Genomic DNA, 18,512 nt, shown 5'->3' with positions numbered 1-18,512 from the left:
TTCTTCGGGTCAGTACGGTTACAGCGATACCTCATTTAGGTCGTTTTTTTATGCTTTTGTCGGTTTTATGCAATGAAAACTATTTTATATAAAAAATAATTATTTTTGCATCGCTTTATTCTGTGAGCTATAACTTTTTTATTTTTTCGCTGATGATGCTGTGTGGCGGCTCGTTTTTTGCGGGACAAGATGACGTTTTCAGCGGTACCATGGATATTTATATGCGTCTTTTTGATCGCGCGTTATTACACTTTTTGTTTGGCGGTATGATAATAAATCATTATTTTTTGCTTCATTTTTTATTTTTTAAGGGGTTAGCTAAAAGGGTTAACTAATGGGACAGTTTTATAGGGCGGGTCATTACGGACGCGGCGATACCTAATATGTGTACTTTTATTGTTTTTTTTTTATTATTTTCAAAAAATGAATTTATTGGGGAATATTTTTTTTTTTTTTTTACTAATTTATTTGGCGATTTTTTTTAATTTATTTTTACATTTTTTTTTAATTTTTTTTTTACTTTATTACATAGTCCCAGGTGGGACATCACTGTCCTGTGACAGATCGCTGATCTGTCACATCACAGATCACTGTGACAGATCAGCAATCTGTCACAGGCATTGAAGCAGACTTCCTCTTGCCTGTGCCTTGCAGGCACTGAGGAAGCCAGCTTCCTCAGGTCCCCGAAGGCCCCCGTCGCCATCTTGGATTTGGGGGCCTGGAGGATAGGAGCCCCCCGCAGCAGCGCTGCACATTGCGCTGCCGTGGGGGGCTCAGGGAGGCACGGAGGGAGCCCCCTCCCTGCCGATGCTTCCCTTTAACTCCCGGTACACCGCGATCATGTTTGATCGCGGTGTGCAAGGGGTTAACGTGTCGGGGGCGGTCCGTGACCGCCCCTGACACATAGTGCCGGGTGTCAGCTGTGATAATCAGCTGACACCCGGCCGCGATTAGCGGCGCTCACCACTTGGGCGCCGCTGATCGCGGTAGACGTACTATCCCGTCCACGGTCATACGGGCCCGGGTACCGTGGACGGGATAGTACGTCGGATGTCAGGAAGGGGTTAAACTCATGAATATGCACATATTTAATGAGCCGTACCACATGAATGCTGAATGCAAGAACAGCCTGGGACGCCGACATCATGCTGGAAGCAGGGGCTCTGGGCTGAAGAGACCGGGCGCCAGGAGGGGGCTGGTGAGTATGACGGGGGAGCAGAACAATACTTACTGCTCCCTGTTCCATCCGGTCCTCTGGCTGTGACTTAGCAGAGGGCGCGGTGACGTAGTCAGTGCGCGCCCTCTGCTAACGTCACTGCACAGGACCCGGAGACAGCAATGGAACCGGGAACGGTAAATATAGCCAGTGCGGGGGCCCTGATCCAGCGGCTACACCGGCAGCTGAAGAGACCGGGCGCCAGGAGGGGGCTGGTGAGTATGACGGGGGAGCAGAACAATATTTAATGCTCCCTGTTCCATCCGGTCCTCTGGCTGTGACTTAGCAGAGGGCGCGGTGACGTAGTCAGTGCGCGCCCTCTGCTAACGTCACTGCACAGGACCCAGAGACAGCAATGGAACCGGGAACGGTAAATATAGCCAGTGCGGGGGCCCTGATCCAGCGGCTACACCGGCAGCTGGCCCCCAGCGACAGAGAGGTGAGTATGTCTTTTTTTTTTTTTCATAGCAGCAGCGGCAGCAGCTTATGGAGGGGGGGGTATTTTGTGTATGGAGCATCTTGGGCCACCATTAACCCTTGTGCATCATATGGGGGGTATTTTGTGTATGGAGCATCTTGGGCCACCATTAACCCTTGTGCATCATATGGGGGGTATTTTGTGGATGGAGCATCTTGGGCCACCATTAATCCCTGTGCATCATAAGGGGGGTATTTATGTATGAAGCATCTTGGGCCACCATTAACCCTTGTGCAGCATATGGGGGTATTTTATGTATGGAGCATCTTGGGCCACCATTAACCCTTGTGCAGCATATGGGGGGTATTTTATGTATGGAGCATCTTGGGCCACCATTAACCCCTGTGCATCATATGGGCGGTATTTTATGAATGGAGCTTCTACTTGGGCCATCATTAACCCTTGTGCAGCATATGGGGGGTATTTTATGTATGGAGCATCTACCTGGGACACCATTAACCCTTGTGCAGCAATATATGGGGGTATTTATCCTTGGAGCATCTTGTTGGGCCATCATTAACCCTTTTGCAGCATTTTATGGGGGTATTTATCTATGGAGCATCTTTTTGGACCACCATTATCCCTTGTGCAGCACCACCCTCGGCTTATACGAGTCAATAAGTTTTCCCAGTTTTTTATGGCAAAATTAGGGGGGTGTCGGCTTATACGCGGGTCGGCTTATACAGGAGTATATACGGTAATTTGCTTATATTTTGATAGATTGAACTTTTTCAAATGCCTGCGATATCAAACTTGTATCTGGTAACCAGCTTTTCCAATCTCTGCTCTGAATCCACTCCTGTGTCTCCATTCAATGTCAGCAAGCAGTTAATCCTGAATGCTATCTATGTGTTTTCAACTATGCAAGCTTATATCTGGTATATAGTTTTTTTTTGTTTTTTTTTAAACTTACTCTGCTTGTCCCCTTATGTTGTGAGGTCAAGAAACTTTTCAAAGTGCTTTATGATCCATGTAGTGCTGGACATGTGTTTATTTGACCACAACACTTTATTGGGTCCTGGTGTCTCAATTTAGTGTGATTGATTAATGAGAAGAGAGAGCAAAAAAAAAAAAAAAAATCTTAGCCTTAACCTCCTATATATTCAGACCTAGCTAAGGGGAGCATTTATGCAGGGGTGGCATTTATGCACATGTAATCGAAGTACATGTATCAAAGTACTACTGGCAGTTATAACATGGCAGTTAGACAGGGAAGGAGACAGGCAAGACATTTAAATCATTTATATATATCTACTCCCTGTACATTTGGAATACAACAAATATATACCATATGCATTTGTGTAATTTATATCCTGGCCGCTGCATTCACACACATCCACCGCCCTGGCATTAACTCTCTACACTCCATCCATATCGGCCCCTCGCTTCTTTCCTCTCCTATGTATAGCACTCACGCTCTTTTCACATTGTTAAATTGCACAGATCCAGTCAGTCCCACCATTCAACATAAGAGACGCTCTCACAAATCATTTAACCATCTGCTCACTCTTTCTATCCTCCTTCTCCTAGTCGCAGGAGACATTGCTCCCAACCCTGGTCCCCCATGTTATAGAAAGTCAAACCCCCGGATTGCTACACTCAGAAACCCCTCTAATCTTATTAATATTCCCTGCATGCCATCTGTCTCTCTTAATTGTGCACTTTGGAATTGTCGCTCAGTGTGTAACAAGCTCTCCTTCATTCATGACTTCTTCCTTTCTAATTCTTTTAACCTCCTGGCTCTTACTGAAACCTGGATCCAGCAGTCAGACACTACCACTGCTGCTGCTCTTTCATACGGGGGGATACACTTCTCTCATACCCCAAGATCAGACAATAGAGCAGGTGGAGGCGTTGGTCTGCTCCTATCACCAAAATGTACCTTTCAGGTTATCCCTCAACTACCCTCACTAGTCTTCCCTTCTTTTGAGGTCCATGCCGTCAGACTCTACACCCCCTTCTCCATGCGAGTGGCGGTGGTGTATCGTCCTCCCGGCCCCTCCCATCAGTTCCTGGATCATTTTGCCACTTGGCTTCCACATTTTCTCTCCTACCCTCATCATGGGAGATTTCAACATCCCCATTGCTCTTCCCCTCTCATCATCTGCTACTCAACTTTTATCTCTAACCTCCTCATTTGGCCTTTCACAGCTTACTAATTCTCCAACGCATGAAGACGGTAACTCCCTCGACTTGGTCTTCTCTCGGCTTTGTGCAGTGGATGATTTTGCAAACTCCCCTCTCTCTGACCACAATCTTCTTTCATTCTCTATCAAGAACTGCCAGGTCACCCCCACTGTCCAGACTTATAGAAACATACAGGCCATTAACACCCAGAAACTTATGAAGAACTTACAGTCTTCATTGGCCCCTATCTCCTCCCTCTCATGTCCTGATTCTGCATTGAAGCATTACAATGAAACACTCCAAAGTGCCCTGGATGAATTTGTACCCCCTATAAAAAGAACACCACAACGCAGACGGCGACAACCCTGGCACACGGTGCAAACACGTTTCCTGCAGCGGTGCTCCAGGTGCGCCGAACGTCTGTGGAGAAAATCCAATCTACACGAAGATTTCATCCATTTTAAGTTTATGCTTAGAACATACAACACTGCCCTTCACCTCTCCAAACAAACCTATTTCAACACCCTCATCACCTCACTGTCCAATAACCCGAAACGTCTCTTTGACACTTTTCATTCTCTACTCAACCCAAGAGTACAGGCCCCAGCCACGGAGCTCCGAGCTGACGATCTGGCCAATTACTTCAAAGAAAAAATTGACCAGATTCGATAGGAAATTATCTCCCAGTCACCTCATACCATGCACTGTCCTCCCTCCCCCACTGCATCTAGCTCACTCTCTGATTTTGAACCAGTCACAGAAGAAGAAGTAAGCAGGCTCCTTGCATCTTCTCGCCCAACCACTTGCACCAGTGACCCATTTCCGTCACATCTCCTCCAGTCCCTTTCCCCTGCTGTCACCCCTCACCTAACTAAAATATTTAACCTCTCTCTTCTGGTATTTTTCCCTCCTCATTTAAGCATGCCATCATACATCCACTACTTAAAAAAACATCCCTCGACCAAAAGTGTGCCGCTAACTATAGACCTGTCTCTAATCTTCCCTTCATCTCTAAACTCCTGGAATGCCTGGTCCACTCCCGTCTTATCCGCTATCTCTCAGAAAACTGTTCTCGACCCTCTCCAATCCGGTTTCCGCTCTTTACACTCCACTGAAACTGCCCTCACTAAAGTCTCTAATGATCTGCTAACAGCTAAATCAAATGGTCATTACTCCATGCTAATTCTCTTGGATCTCTCTGCATCATTCGACACTGTGGATCATCAGCTCCTCCTCACTATGCTCCGTTCCATTGGCCTCAAGGACACCGTTCTCTCCTGGTTCTCCTCCTATCTCTCCGACCGCTCCTTTACTGTATCTTTTGCCCGTTCCTCCTCCTCTCACCTTCCCCTTACTGTTGGGGTCCCCCAAGGATCGGTTCTAGGCCCCCTCCTCTTCTCCTTGTACACTGCCCCTATTGGTCAAACAATCAGTAGATTTGGTTTCCAGTACCATCTCTATGCTGATGACACTCAATTATACGCTTCTTCTCCTGACATCACGCCAGCCTTTCTAGAAAACACCGGCGATTGTCTAAACGCTGTGTCTAATATCATGTCCTCACTATATCTGAAACTGAACCTGTCAAAGACTGAACTCCTGGTGTTTCCTCCCTCTACTAATGTACCTATACCCGACATTGCTATTTCTGTGGGTGGTTCCACTATTACTCCCCAGCAACAGGCCCGCTGTCTTGGGGTCATACTTGATTCCGAGCTTTCCTTTGCCCCCCACATTCGATCACTGGCTCGCTCTTGTCATCTGCACCTCAAAAACATTTCTAGAATTCGACCTTTTCTTACTTTTGAGTCTGCAAAAACTCTTACTGTTTCTCTTATTCATTCTCGTCTCGACTATTGTAACTCTCTTCTAATCGGTCTCCCTCTTACCAAACTCTCCCCTCTCCAATCTGTCTTGAATGCTGCAGCCAGGATCATATTCCTCACCAATCGTTACACCGATGCCTCTACCTTGTGCCAGTCATTACACTGGCTACCCATCCACTCCAGAATTCAGTATAAACTTATTACCCTCACCCACAAAGCCCTCCATGGCCCAGCACCACCCTACATCTCCTCCCTTGTTTCAGTATACCACCCTACCCACACCCTCCGTTCTGCTGATGACCTGAGGTTAGCATCTTCAATAGTCAGAACCTCCCACTCCCGTCTCCAAGACTTTACACGTGCCGCGCCAATTCTTTGGAATGCACTTCCCAGGTCAATACGATTAGTCCCCAATCCCCACAATTTTAAGCGTGCCCTGAAAACGCATTTATTCAGACTGGCCTATCGCCTCAACACATTAACCTAATCTATCCCTGTGTGGCACAGCCAAAAGTTTTACCATAACCAGATTTCCCGCATCATGTTCCCACATGCTTTATGCATCCATTAGCCCTCTGTGTCTGTACTGTTACACACTTAACATTATGGCTGGTCCATACAATCAGGGCAACTGTTACCACCCACCTTTCGTGTCTACCTCTTTCCTCATAGACTGTAAGCTTGAGAGCAGGGCCCTCTTTCCTCTTGGTATTTGTTATAATCTACTGTATGTGATTATTATTAGGCTGTAATGTCTATTGTCTGTACAAATCCCCTCTGAAATGTAAAGTGCTGCGGAATATGTCGGCGCTATAAAAATAAAATGTATTATTATTATTATTATTATTATTTGTTTTTGTTAAATGTTAAAAACATTTTTTTTACTTTTTAATGAATTTAATAGTCCCCTTAGTGGACTTGAAGCTGCGATTGACTGATTGCTTGTGCTATAAGTAGCAGTGCATCAGCAATACTATGTATAGTGAAAATCCCAATCTTTTAGGAATGCTAACTAAACTCTGTCTTTCACAGAAGTATTGTAATGACAAGCGCGGTGATCTTCAGTAGACCACCGGCTGTCATGACAACCCATCGGCACCCACGGTTCACATTAAATGGGTGCCAATGGACGGAAAAATGAAGCGCATCCGTCTAGTGAATGTTAAATCCCGATGTCACAGTTCAAAGTCATGTTGGGCCTAGCACATCATGCTGCGCGAACCGACACTCACTCATAAAATGCTATGTCCGTCATTGGGTTCTAAGGGGTTGAAGGTTTTGCCGCCTTCGTGGCCTTTCAGAAAAGGTGTGTCTATACTGACCGACCACGTGACACTTAGATTGCACACAGGTGGACTTCCTTTTATTAACCATATGATCTATGAAGATAATTGCTTAAACCAGAAATTTTGGGGGGCTTCACAGCAAAAGTGATGCATTTATACCTACATGACAATTTTTATTTTATCCAATTTAGTGCTGATGCATCATACACAAATCGGACTACAGAAATATTTAAACACAGGTTGTAATGTAACAAAATAGGTAAAAAAGCAAAGGGGGGGTGTTGAATACTTTCAAGTGACTGTAGGGTGAATTCACACATTTTGGTCTGATGGTAATAGTATGAAGAGTGATGCACATGCTGGGAGCTGGTCTCTTGCCCCAAGGCCAACAGACTCAGACATACATGAGGCTAGCAAGTTCGAGTCACGAGATCTAGTCCGGACATCCGTGAAACATAAATGTGTGAACCTCACCAAAGGGTCACATAGGTTTGATGCCTACCTAATTTACTCTACTTTGTTTGATTCACAGGTCATACATATAAAAAAGCATGAAACAACCCTTGTAAAAAATACAGATTTAGAGGGGATCTCTAGTCTACAGATTCATATTTTGAAATGTACATGCAACTGAAATTCAGTGCTTAGGCTGCGATTTTAGACGAAGGTATGCACAGCTCGCTAATAGACAAGATGCTGGAATACAGCTCTCAAAGATCACACCACAAGTCCTGCCAGTAATTGGATCAAACACACTTTAACACTGAGTGCGCTTAGGGATTTTTCATATTTACAAACTACAGTTTGTGGGGACATTGGTAAAACAGCTTTAGATGTTGTGTACCACAATGTACAAAGCATTCGACTATCATGAGTCATTCTGAATGTTTAGCACTTTGCGTCCTGGATAAAACATTTTACCATCAGGTCTGTCGAGTCTCCCCTGTAATCATCTTGTCTGGTGACATTTGAAAAGGAGCGCAGCGCTCCTGTGAGACGAGGTAAAACCATCTCTTTCTTATTCAGTGATCCATAGGATGAAAAATAGGATTTTGCTGCAACTTGTAACACCTAAAATGAAAAAAAAAGTGGATAATGTTTGATAAGAAGTTAAAAAACCCACAAAGATGAAAGAAAACAAACAAATAACTGTAGTTTCAATAAACTGCGACAAAACATAAAACGCAAGTAACGTTTTCAATGCAATATAAAAAGATGACTACAAAGGTATGTTCACACTGTGTAATCATAGAGCTGATTTTCCATTCTGTGCTCTGTATACTAGTACCAGCATGGTGGATGAGATCTCATCAGATATAATCATCTGCAGCATAAATTGGAAGGCGCTGCGGAAAAAATGAAGCATGTCCTCTGCGGAAAACACAGAAAACAACTAAATGTGCACATACCCTAAAACTTCAACAGAAATGTTTAAAAAAACTTTAATTAAAGTTGAGCAAACAGTTTTACATGCCCCTGGTCAAGTCAGTAGTCCATGGATCCCTGGTGTCTCTTCAGATTAGTGGGCCCGATGTGGCGCCATTATTGCAGCATGAAGTAGAAATTTCACAGTGAGCCTACTAATCAGAAGAGGCATTGGGGATGCTGGCAGTGTTTCACATGCCTCTATTCTGGTGTCCAATGACTACAGACATGGCCGCGAGACCAAGGCCCTAGTAATCTTTTTGTTCACTTCTAATCAAGTGAAGTTGGTATAAAATGGAACGACTCCGACTCCAATAATATATACGGTAATAAATTGTGTACAGTAGTACAATGCAGGATGTGCTGTTAACATTTTCATAAGAATTTGGGCAGTTATGAAATATCTTTTCCTTTCCTGATTTAAGGATCTCAGCCTTTAGTGGAGATGAATCTGTGCTGCACTTTATGCACATGCTCAGTAGTGAGGCAGTGCTGTGGGGTCGGAGGTGAGATGAATCTGTGCTGCACTTTATGCACATGCTCAGTAGTGACCAGTGCTGTGGGGTCGGAGGTGAGATGAATCTGTGCTGCACTTTATGCACATGCTCAGTAGTGAGGCAGTGCTTTGAGGTCGGAGGTGAGATGAATCTGTGCTGCACTTTATGCACATGCTCAGTAGTGTGGCAGTGCTGTGGGGTCGGAGGTGAGATGAATCTGTGCTGCACTTTATGCACATGCTCAGTAGTGAGGCAGTGCTGTGGGGTCGGAGGTGAGATGAATCTGTGCTGCACTTTATGCACATGCTCAGTAGTGAGGCAGTGCTTTGAGGTCGGAGGTGAGATGAATCTGTGCTGCACTTTATGCACATGCTCAGTAGTGACCAGTGCTGTGGGGTCGGAGGTGAGATGAATCTGTGCTGCACTTTATGCACATGCTCAGTAGTGAGGCAGTGCTGTGGGGTCGGAGGTGAGATGAATCTGTGCTGCACTTTATGCACATGCTCAGTAGTGAGGCAGTGCTTTGAGGTCGGAGGTGAGATGAATCTGTGCTGCACTTTATGCACATGCTCAGTAGTGACCAGTGCTGTGGGGTCGGAGGTGAGATGAATCTGTGCTGCACTTTATGCACATGCTCAGTAGTGAGGCAGTGCTTTGAGGTCGGAGGTGAGATGAATCTGTGCTGCACTTTATGCACATGCTCAGTAGTGACCAGTGCTGTGGGGTCGGAGGTGAGATGAATCTGTGCTGCACTTTATGCACATGCTCAGTAGTGAGGCAGTGGTGTGATGTCGGAGGTGAGATGAATCTGTGCTGCACTTTATGTACATGCTCAGTAGTGAGGCAGTGCTGTGGGGTCAGAGGTGATATGAATCTGTGCTGCACTTTATGCACATGCTCAGTAATGAGGCAGTGCTTTGGGGTCGGAGGTGAGATGAGGCATTGGGGATGCTGGCAGTGTTTCACATGACTCTATTCTGGTGTCCAATGACTACCGACATGGCCGCGAGACCAAGGAACTAGTAATCTTTTTGCTCACTTCTAATCAAGGTGTTGGAGTTGGTATAAAATGGAACGACTCCGACTCCAATAATATATACGGTAATAAATTGTGTACAGTAGTACAATGCAGGATGTGCTGTAAACGTTTTCATAAGAATTTGGGCAGTTCTGAAATATCTTTTCCTTTCCTGATTTAAGGATCTCAGCCTTTAGTGGAGATGAATCTGTGCTGCACTTTAAGCACATGCTCAGTAGTGAGGCAGTGCTGTGGGGTCGGAGGTGAGATGAATCTGTGCTGCACCTTATGCACATGCTCAGTAGTGAGGCAGTGCTGTGGGGTCGGAGGTGAGATGAATCTGTGCTGCACTTTATACACATGCTCAGTAGTGAGGCAGTGCTGTGGGGTCGGAGGTGAGATGAATCTGTGCTGCACTTTATGCACATGCTCAGTAGTGAGGCAGTGCTGTGGGGTCAGAGGTGAGATGAATCTGTGCTGCACTTTATGCACATGCTCAGTAGTGACCAGTGCTGTGGGGTCGGAGGTGAGATGAATCTGTGCTGCACTTTATGCACATGCTCAGTAGTGAGGCAGTGCTTTGAGGTCGGAGGTGAGATGAATCTGTGCTGCACTTTATGCACATGCTCAGTAGTGAGGCAGAGCTGTGGGGTCGGAGGTGAGATGAATCTGTGCTGCACTTTATGCACATGCTCAGTAGTGAGGCAGTGCTGTGGGGTCGGAGGTGAGATGAATCTGTGCTGCACTTTATGCACATGCTCAGTAGTGAGGCAGTGCTTTGAGGTCGGAGGTGAGATGAATCTGTGCTGCACTTTATGCACATGCTCAGTAGTGACCAGTGCTGTGGGGTCGGAGGTGAGATGAATCTGTGCTGCACTTTATGCACATGCTCAGTAGTGAGGCAGTGCTTTGAGGTCGGAGGTGAGATGAATCTGTGCTGCACTTTATGCACATGCTCAGTAGTGAGGCAGTGCTGTGGGGTCGGAGGTGAGATGAATCTGTGCTGCACTTTATGCACATGCTCAGTAGTGAGGCAGTGCTGTGGGGTCGGAGGTGAGATGTATCTGTGCTGCACTTTATGCACATGCTCAGTAGTGACCAGTGCTGTGGGGTCAGAGGTGAGATGAATCTGTGCTGCACTTTATGCACATGCTCAGTAGTGAGGCAGTGGTGTGATGTCGGAGGTGAGATGAATCTGTGCTGCACTTTATGTACATGCTCAGTAGTGAGGCAGTGCTGTGGGGTCAGAGGTGATATGAATCTGTGCTGCACTTTATGTACATGCTCAGTAGTGAGGCAGCGCTGTGGGGTCGGAGGTGATATGAATCTGTGCTGCACTTTATGCACATGCTCAGTAATGAGGCAGTGCTTTGGGGTCGGAGGTGAGATGAGGCATTGGGGATGCTGGCAGTGTTTCACATGACTCTATTCTGGTGTCCAATGACTACCGACATGGCCGCGAGACCAAGGAACTAGTAATCTTTTTGCTCACTTCTAATCAAGGTGTTGGAGTTGGTATAAAATGGAACGACTCCGACTCCAATAATATATACGGTAATAAATTGTGTACAGTAGTACAATGCAGGATGTGCTGTAAACGTTTTCATAAGAATTTGGGCAGTTCTGAAATATCTTTTCCTTTCCTGATTTAAGGATCTCAGCCTTTAGTGGAGATGAATCTGTGCTGCACTTTAAGCACATGCTCAGTAGTGAGGCAGTGCTGTGGGGTCGGAGGTGAGATGAATCTGTGCTGCACTTTATGCACATGCTCAGTAGTGAGGCAGTGCTGTGTGGTCGGAGGTGAGATGAATCTGTGCTGCACCTTATGCACATGCTCAGTAGTGAGGCAGTGCTGTGGGGTCGGAGGTGAGATGAATCTGTGCTGCACTTTATACACATGCTCAGTAGTGAGGCAGTGCTGTGGGGTCGGAGGTGAGATGAATCTGTGCTGCACTTTATGCACATGCTCAGTAGTGACCAGTGCTGTGGGGTCGGAGGTGAGATGAATCTGTGCTGCACTTTATGCACATGCTCAGTAGTGAGGCAGTGCTGTGGGGTCGGAGGTAAGATGAATCTGTGCTGCACTTTATGCACATGCTCAGTAATGAGGCAGTGCTTTGAGTTCGGAGGTGAGATGAATCTGTGCTGCACTTTATGCACATGCTCAGTAGTGAGGCAGTGCTGTGGGGTCGGAGGTGAGATGAATCTGTGCTGCACTTTATGCACATGCTCAGTAGTGAGGCAGTGCTGTGGGGTTGGAGGTAAGATGAATCTGTGCTGCACTTTATGCACATGCTCAGTAGTGAGGCAGTGGTGTGATGTCGGAGGTGAGATGAATCTGTGCTGCACTTTATGTACATGCTCAGTAGTGAGGCAGTGCTGTGGGGTCAGAGGTGATATGAATCTGTGCTGCACTTTATGTACATGCTCAGTAGTGAGGCAGTGCTGTGGGGTCGGAGGTGATATGAATCTGTGCTGCACTTTATATACATGCTCAGCAGTGCTGTGGGGTAGGAGGTGAGATGAATCTGTGCTGCACTTTATGTACATACTCAGTAGTGAGGCAGCGCTGTGGGGTCGGAGGTGAGATGAATCTGTGCTGCACTTTATGTACATGCTCAGTAGTGAGGCAGTGCTGTGGGGTCGGAGGTGAGATGAATCTGTGCTGCACTTTATATACATGCTCAGTAGTGACCAGTGCTGTGGGGTCGGAGGTGAGATGAATCTGTGCTGCACTTTACTTACATGCTCAGTAGTGAGGCAGTGCTGTGGGGTCGGAGGTGAGATGAATCTGTGCTGCACTTTACTTACATGCTCAGTAGTGAGGCAGTGCTGTGGGGTCGGAGGGGAGATGAATCTGTGCTGCACTTTATGCACATGCTCAGTAGTGACCAGTGCTGTGGGGTCAGAGGTGATATGAATCTGTGCTGCACTTTATGTACATGCTCAGCAGTGCTGTGGGGTAGGAGGTGAGATGAATCTGTGCTGCACTTTACTTACATGCTCAGTAGTGACCAGTGCTGTGGGGTAGGAGGTGAGATGAATCTGTGCTGCACTTTATGTACATGCTCAGTAGTGAGGCAGTGCTGTGGGGTCGGAGGTGAGATGAATCTGTGCTGTACTTTATGCACATGCTCAGTAGTGACCAGTGCTGTGGGGTCAGAGGTGATATGAATCTGTGCTGCACTTTATGTACATGTTCAACAGTGCTGTGGGGTAGGAGGTGAGATGAATCTGTGCTGAACTTTATGTACATACTCAGTAGTGAGGCAGCGCTGTGGGGTCGGAGGTGAGATGAATCTGTGCTGCACTTTAGGTACATGCTCAGTAGTGAGGCAGTGTTATGGAGTTGTAGGTGAGATGAATCTGTTCTGCACTTTATGTACATGCTCAGTAGTGAGGCAGTGTTGTGGAGTTGTAGGTGAGATGAATCTGTGCTGCACTTTATGTACATGCTCAGTAGTGACCAGTGCTGTGGGGTCGGAGGTGAGATGAATCTGTGCTGCACTTAATGCACATGCTCAGTAGTGACCAGTGTTGTGGAGTTGTAGGTGAGATGAATCTGTGCTGCACTTAATGCACATGCTCAGTAGTTACCAGTACTGTGGGGTCGGAGGTGAGATGAATCTGTGCTGCACTTTATGTACATGCTCAGTAGTGAGGCAGTGTTGTGGGGTCGGAGGTGAGATGAATCTGTGCTGCACTTTATGTACATGCTCAGTAGTGAGGCAGTGTTGTGGAGTTGTAGGTGAGATGAATCTGTGCCGCACTTTATGTACATGCTCAGTAGTGACCAGTGCTGTGGGGTCGGAGGTGAGATGAATCTGTGCTGCACTTAATGCATATGCTCAGTAGTGAGGCAGTGTTGTGGAGTTGTAGGTGAGATGAATCTGTGCTGCACTTAATGCACATGCTCAGTAGTGACCAGTGTTGTGGAGTTGTAGGTGAGATGAATCTGTGCTGCACTTAATGCACATGCTCAGTAGTTACCAGTACTGTGGGGTCGGAGGTGAGATGAATCTGTGCTGCACTTTATGTACATGCTCAGTAGTGAGGCAGTGTTGTGGGGTCGGAGGTGAGAAGAATCTGTGCTGCACTTTATGTACATGCTCAGTAGTGAGGCAGTGTTGTGGGGTCGGAGGTGAGATGAATCTGTGCTGCACTTTATGTACATGCTCAGTAGTGGGGCCGGGCTGTGGGGTCGGACTCAAGGAAATTGAGAAGTCATTTATTTGGCTTACCGACTCCACTGCTTCTAACACTTCATTCCTGGCTTTTTTTGTGTCCTCATGAAAACACCTTTTGTGAAATTACCTGGGCTTTACTTAAGCTAGTCAGACATCTACATCCATTTTTGTACATGTGCCAGCAAAAATACAAAGTGGATTATAATTGTTTAGTCCATGAAACCAATTCATCTACAATCATTTGTAACTTTCGTTATTGCTAAAGGGCCAGCCCTGGATTAGGTGTCTGGAATGGCACGGAAATGCAGGATGCGCTTTTTGGCAAGCAGTTTTGCTAAAGTCTGTGATGGAGTCTCCAACGCTGATGTCAACATATTGTAATAGAAGGAAGTGACAAGAAATATGCAAACAAGGCATGTAATGATGCCAAGAGAAAATCTTGCAAATTAGCTACCTTCTAATCCATGCTCCAATGCTGGGCACTGCCAATAATCCTCCTCGCTGGGCTGCTGACATGTATCAATACAGAACATGGCACCAGCCCCAATCTAGGAATGCTGTGAGATACCCTCTTGCAGCATGGCAGTCATGCCCAGCACCGTCACTGTCAATAACGAGGGTAATATAATTGGGCAATCTGTGGATAGGAAGTTATTAGGGAGTCTGAAGGCTTTTTTCCCTTTAATACATCACACAGCGGCTTCCAGAGATCGGCTGACACGGAGATACATTTATAACGTGAAACCTTGAAGAGCTTCACATTTTAGCTGACAAACAAGCGTGAGAAAAGTTTGTGGCCTGTAGTAAAGGCTGGACTTTTTGGCAACTGAGGCAGTGGTGATGCATGTGTTGTCAGCGCGGAGAAGAGGGGAAATGAAAGGTTAGTGACAGAGTGAAGGGTGGTAAAATTGGATTTCAGTTTTTGTCATATTAAGCTTCTGGCAGCTGGATTTAATCCAGCACGAAGAGAGAAAAGACTGAAATATGAGCCATGACCTGTAAAGGTGAAAAGAAGAAAAACATGGGAGGTTTTCTAGTATTAATTCAGTATGAACAGGAAAAGAGACAGGAAAATGCAGATGTCTCTGAAGGAGAATGTCCGTCCGATATTAGGCCTCGGAAAGCCGTCTGCTGAGACGTGGAAATTTCACTAAGGCCAAATATCTATTTCTGTGAATGTAAGCACCAATATGAAAAAGACTGTGGTAAGCCATCCCCTCAGCCTGCCTATGTATGCGCTACGCCCTAATTCACATGGCTCATTGTGCATTCAGCCGACATTACTGAATTGCACCAACTCTTCCCAATAGCTAAAAAGAGGTTGTCTAACAGTGTGAAATGCGCAAATTTGCAAAGTACTTGTAAAAACAATTGTTAAAAAAATCCTCTTTGTTTCTAATTTTCATTTCTATTGTTTGCTGCTCATTGTCTAGGTTACCGACTACCTCTGTAAAATATGAGAGGTGGCTGGTCTCCTAGGCAAAGAACACAGCGCTTACAAGCTCTTTGCTATAGAGCTTATAATCACTGATATCATGATTGCCGGATCTGGCCATCTTCTGTGCTATTGCTGCAGAGGTAAGGCTGTCTACTTGCACCTTGGAAAGCCGTGTGAATGTTGGTCCTCATGGGCAGTTCATCAACAAGCAGGAATTTGAGAGGCATGGCGAGTGGAGTACTCCTATTCAGAAAGATGAGAACAACCCCCTGTAAGAAATCTCATCCACGTGATGCAAAAACAATCTGCAGCAGAATTTCACCCTTTGCAATGTGAAGAGGTAAATGTAGTATCTCTGAGGATTTAGCAGTGCCGTTCTACTGCAGACCACTAGCAGAAGATATGTCCCGTGTACACACATCGTACATTTTTTCTAATTTTTTTCGATAAAAGTATCTGTTCTCCTTAACAGTGCGAAATATACAGTAGTTATGTGAAAAAGTGTTTGCCCCTTCCTGATTTCCTATTCTTTTGCATGTTCGTCACACTTAAATGTTTCAGATCACCAAACAAATTTAAATAATCAAAAGTAACACAAGTAAACACAAAATGCAGTTTTTAAATGAAGGTCTTTATTATCATGGTAAAAAGAAATTCAACCCTACAGGGCTGTCGAAAATTGATTTGCCCCCCCCTCCAAATCATAAATTAACTGTAGTTTATCACATCTTCGGGGGGCTCAGTTCAAATTCCCTAGACACATGCAGGCCTGATTATTGCCACACCTGTTCTCAATCAAGAAATCACTTAAAATAGGACCTGCCTGACAAAGTGAAGAAGACTAAAAGATACTCAAAAGCTAGACATCATACCGCGATCCAAAAATTCTGGAACAAATGAGGAACAAAGTCATTGAGAGCTACGGAGTCTGGAAAAGGTTACAAAGCCATTACTAAAGCTTTGGGACTCCATTGAATCACAGTGAGAGCCATTATCCTCAAATGGCGAAAACATGGAACAATGGTGAACCTTCCCAGGAGTGGCTGACTGATTAAAATTACCCCAAGAGAGCAGCGATGACTCATCCAAGAGGTCACAAAACCTCACAACAACATCCAAAGAACGGCAGGCCCAGCTCGTCTCATTTAAGATCAGTGTTTATGACTCCACTGTAAGAAAGAGGCTAGTAAAAAATGGCCTGCATGGCAGAGCTCCAAGACGAAAACCACTACTGAGCAATAAGAACATAAAGGCTCGTCTCAGTTTTACCAGAAAACATCTTGATGATTCCCAAGACTCTTGGTAGCATACTCTATGGACTGATGAGACAAAAGTTGAATTTTTTGGAAGGTCTATGTCCTATTACATCTGGCGTAGAAGCAACACAGTATTTCAGAAAAAGGACATCATACTAACAGTAAAATATGGTGATGGTAGTGTGATGGTCTGGGGCTGGGTTACTGCCTCAGGACCTGAAAGACTTGCTTTGGTAAATGGAATGAGGAATTCTGCCGTCTACCAAAAAATCATGAATGAGAATGTCCGGCCATCTGTTTGTGACCTCAAGCTGAAGCACACTTGGGTTACGCAAAAGGACAATGATCCAAAACACACCAGCAAGATCACCTCTGAATGGTTTAAGAAAAACAAAATTAAGGCTTTGGAGTGGCCTAGTCAAAGTCTTGATCTTAATTCAATTGTGGCATTATCTCAAAAAGGCGGTTCATGCTCAGAAACCCTCCAAGGTGGCTGAATTACAACAATTCTGCAAAGATGAGTGGGACAAAATTCCTCCAAAGTGATGTAAAAGAATCATTGTCAGTTATCATAAACGATAGATTGCAGTTGTTGCTACTAAGGGGGGCCCAACCAGTTATTAGGTTTAGGGGGCAATCACTTTTTCACACAGGGCCCTTCAGGTTTGGTTTTCTTTTTCCCTTAATAATGAAGACTTTCATTTAAAAACTGCATTTTGTGTTGACTTGTGTTATCTTTGTTTAATATTAAAATTGGTTTGGCGATCTGAAACATTTAAGTGTTACAAACATGCAAAAGAATAGAAAATTAGGAAGGGGGCAAACACTTTCACACAACTGTATAAAGAAACATAATAAACCACCAGGGTACTGATATATATAGAAATTACAATGCAAGCAGTACCACCATGCTGTGTTAGTGCAAACCATCACGGTTTTCAAGCTGTTTGCTATTGGCCACATGATTCTACAGGTAAACAGAAAAGTTACCCACAAAACAGCACAGCAAACTGCTACATACCTGTAAAATCATGTGGGCTGATTAGAGGTAATACTCCATGTTGACCCCTTATACAGAACATAGGACATAATGCCATATATTAGCTCTATCTACATCAGCGTCCCCCCCCCATATCACCAAATTAGGAAATAGCCATTGTCCTCCAGCTAGATGACAATGTTCAGGTGTAAATACAGAAAAGACAACCTTCGTCTATATGTCCTACGTGGGCATACGTACACAATAAAGTACACAGAGATTCACGTGTGGCCAGAAATATATTCTTGATTTGACTTGTATGGCCATTGTGTATGATTACATTTCAAGTGAGAAATTGTATCTGGCAGTAGACAATCTGCTGCAACAGCCAAAATTGGAGATAACTCCAAAGTCAGGTGTTTATCTATCAGATGATAAAGTGAAAGCAACTGAGGTATCTCAGCAGTTAGCCAGAAGGAGGTGGCTCCATCTGTAAATCCAATTGTGCCTCAGTGTTTTGATTTTGGCATGTCAATAGGTTTTTTTGACATCTAGAAGCCTAATGAAGACCCCAGGGTCTGCCTTCTGTGTGCATCTATTAGTTCCTGCCAGACAGAGCCTTACACTGACACATATACAGTCCAACTCATCGTTATTGGAACCCATGAAGTTTAAGGACATAATTTGTAATATTTTGTGAAAAAAATGAATCAAATGAAACATTTTTTTGTATAGAGCATTTGTGATAAATACAAGAGAAAATAATACACAATAATTTA

The 18,512-nt window shown here is 45.0% G+C and overlaps 1 protein-coding gene across 3 annotated transcripts in view; it reads right to left on the bottom strand.

The window, feature by feature from the left end:
- The window catches only part of ASCC3 (activating signal cointegrator 1 complex subunit 3), an 825,088-nt gene that overhangs the window by 800,039 nt on the left and 6,537 nt on the right, over positions 1-18,512 (bottom strand). For all 3 annotated transcript variants that reach the window (XM_073589497.1, XM_073589498.1, XM_073589496.1), the window contains exon 2: positions 7,855-8,004. In XM_073589497.1, the coding sequence (XP_073445598.1) occupies positions 7,855-7,944 (90 nt within the window). In that variant the 5' untranslated portion in view covers positions 7,945-8,004. The remainder of the gene's footprint in view (positions 1-7,854; positions 8,005-18,512) is intronic.

Source organism: Dendrobates tinctorius, unplaced genomic scaffold, assembly GCF_039654945.1.
Source record: "Dendrobates tinctorius isolate UK_male_01 unplaced genomic scaffold, ASM3965494v1 ptg000111l, whole genome shotgun sequence".
Lineage (NCBI taxonomy): Eukaryota > Metazoa > Chordata > Amphibia > Anura > Dendrobatidae > Dendrobates > Dendrobates tinctorius.
The sequence above is the reverse complement of the archived record's forward strand: the minus strand, read 5'-3'. Positions and strand labels throughout refer to the sequence as shown.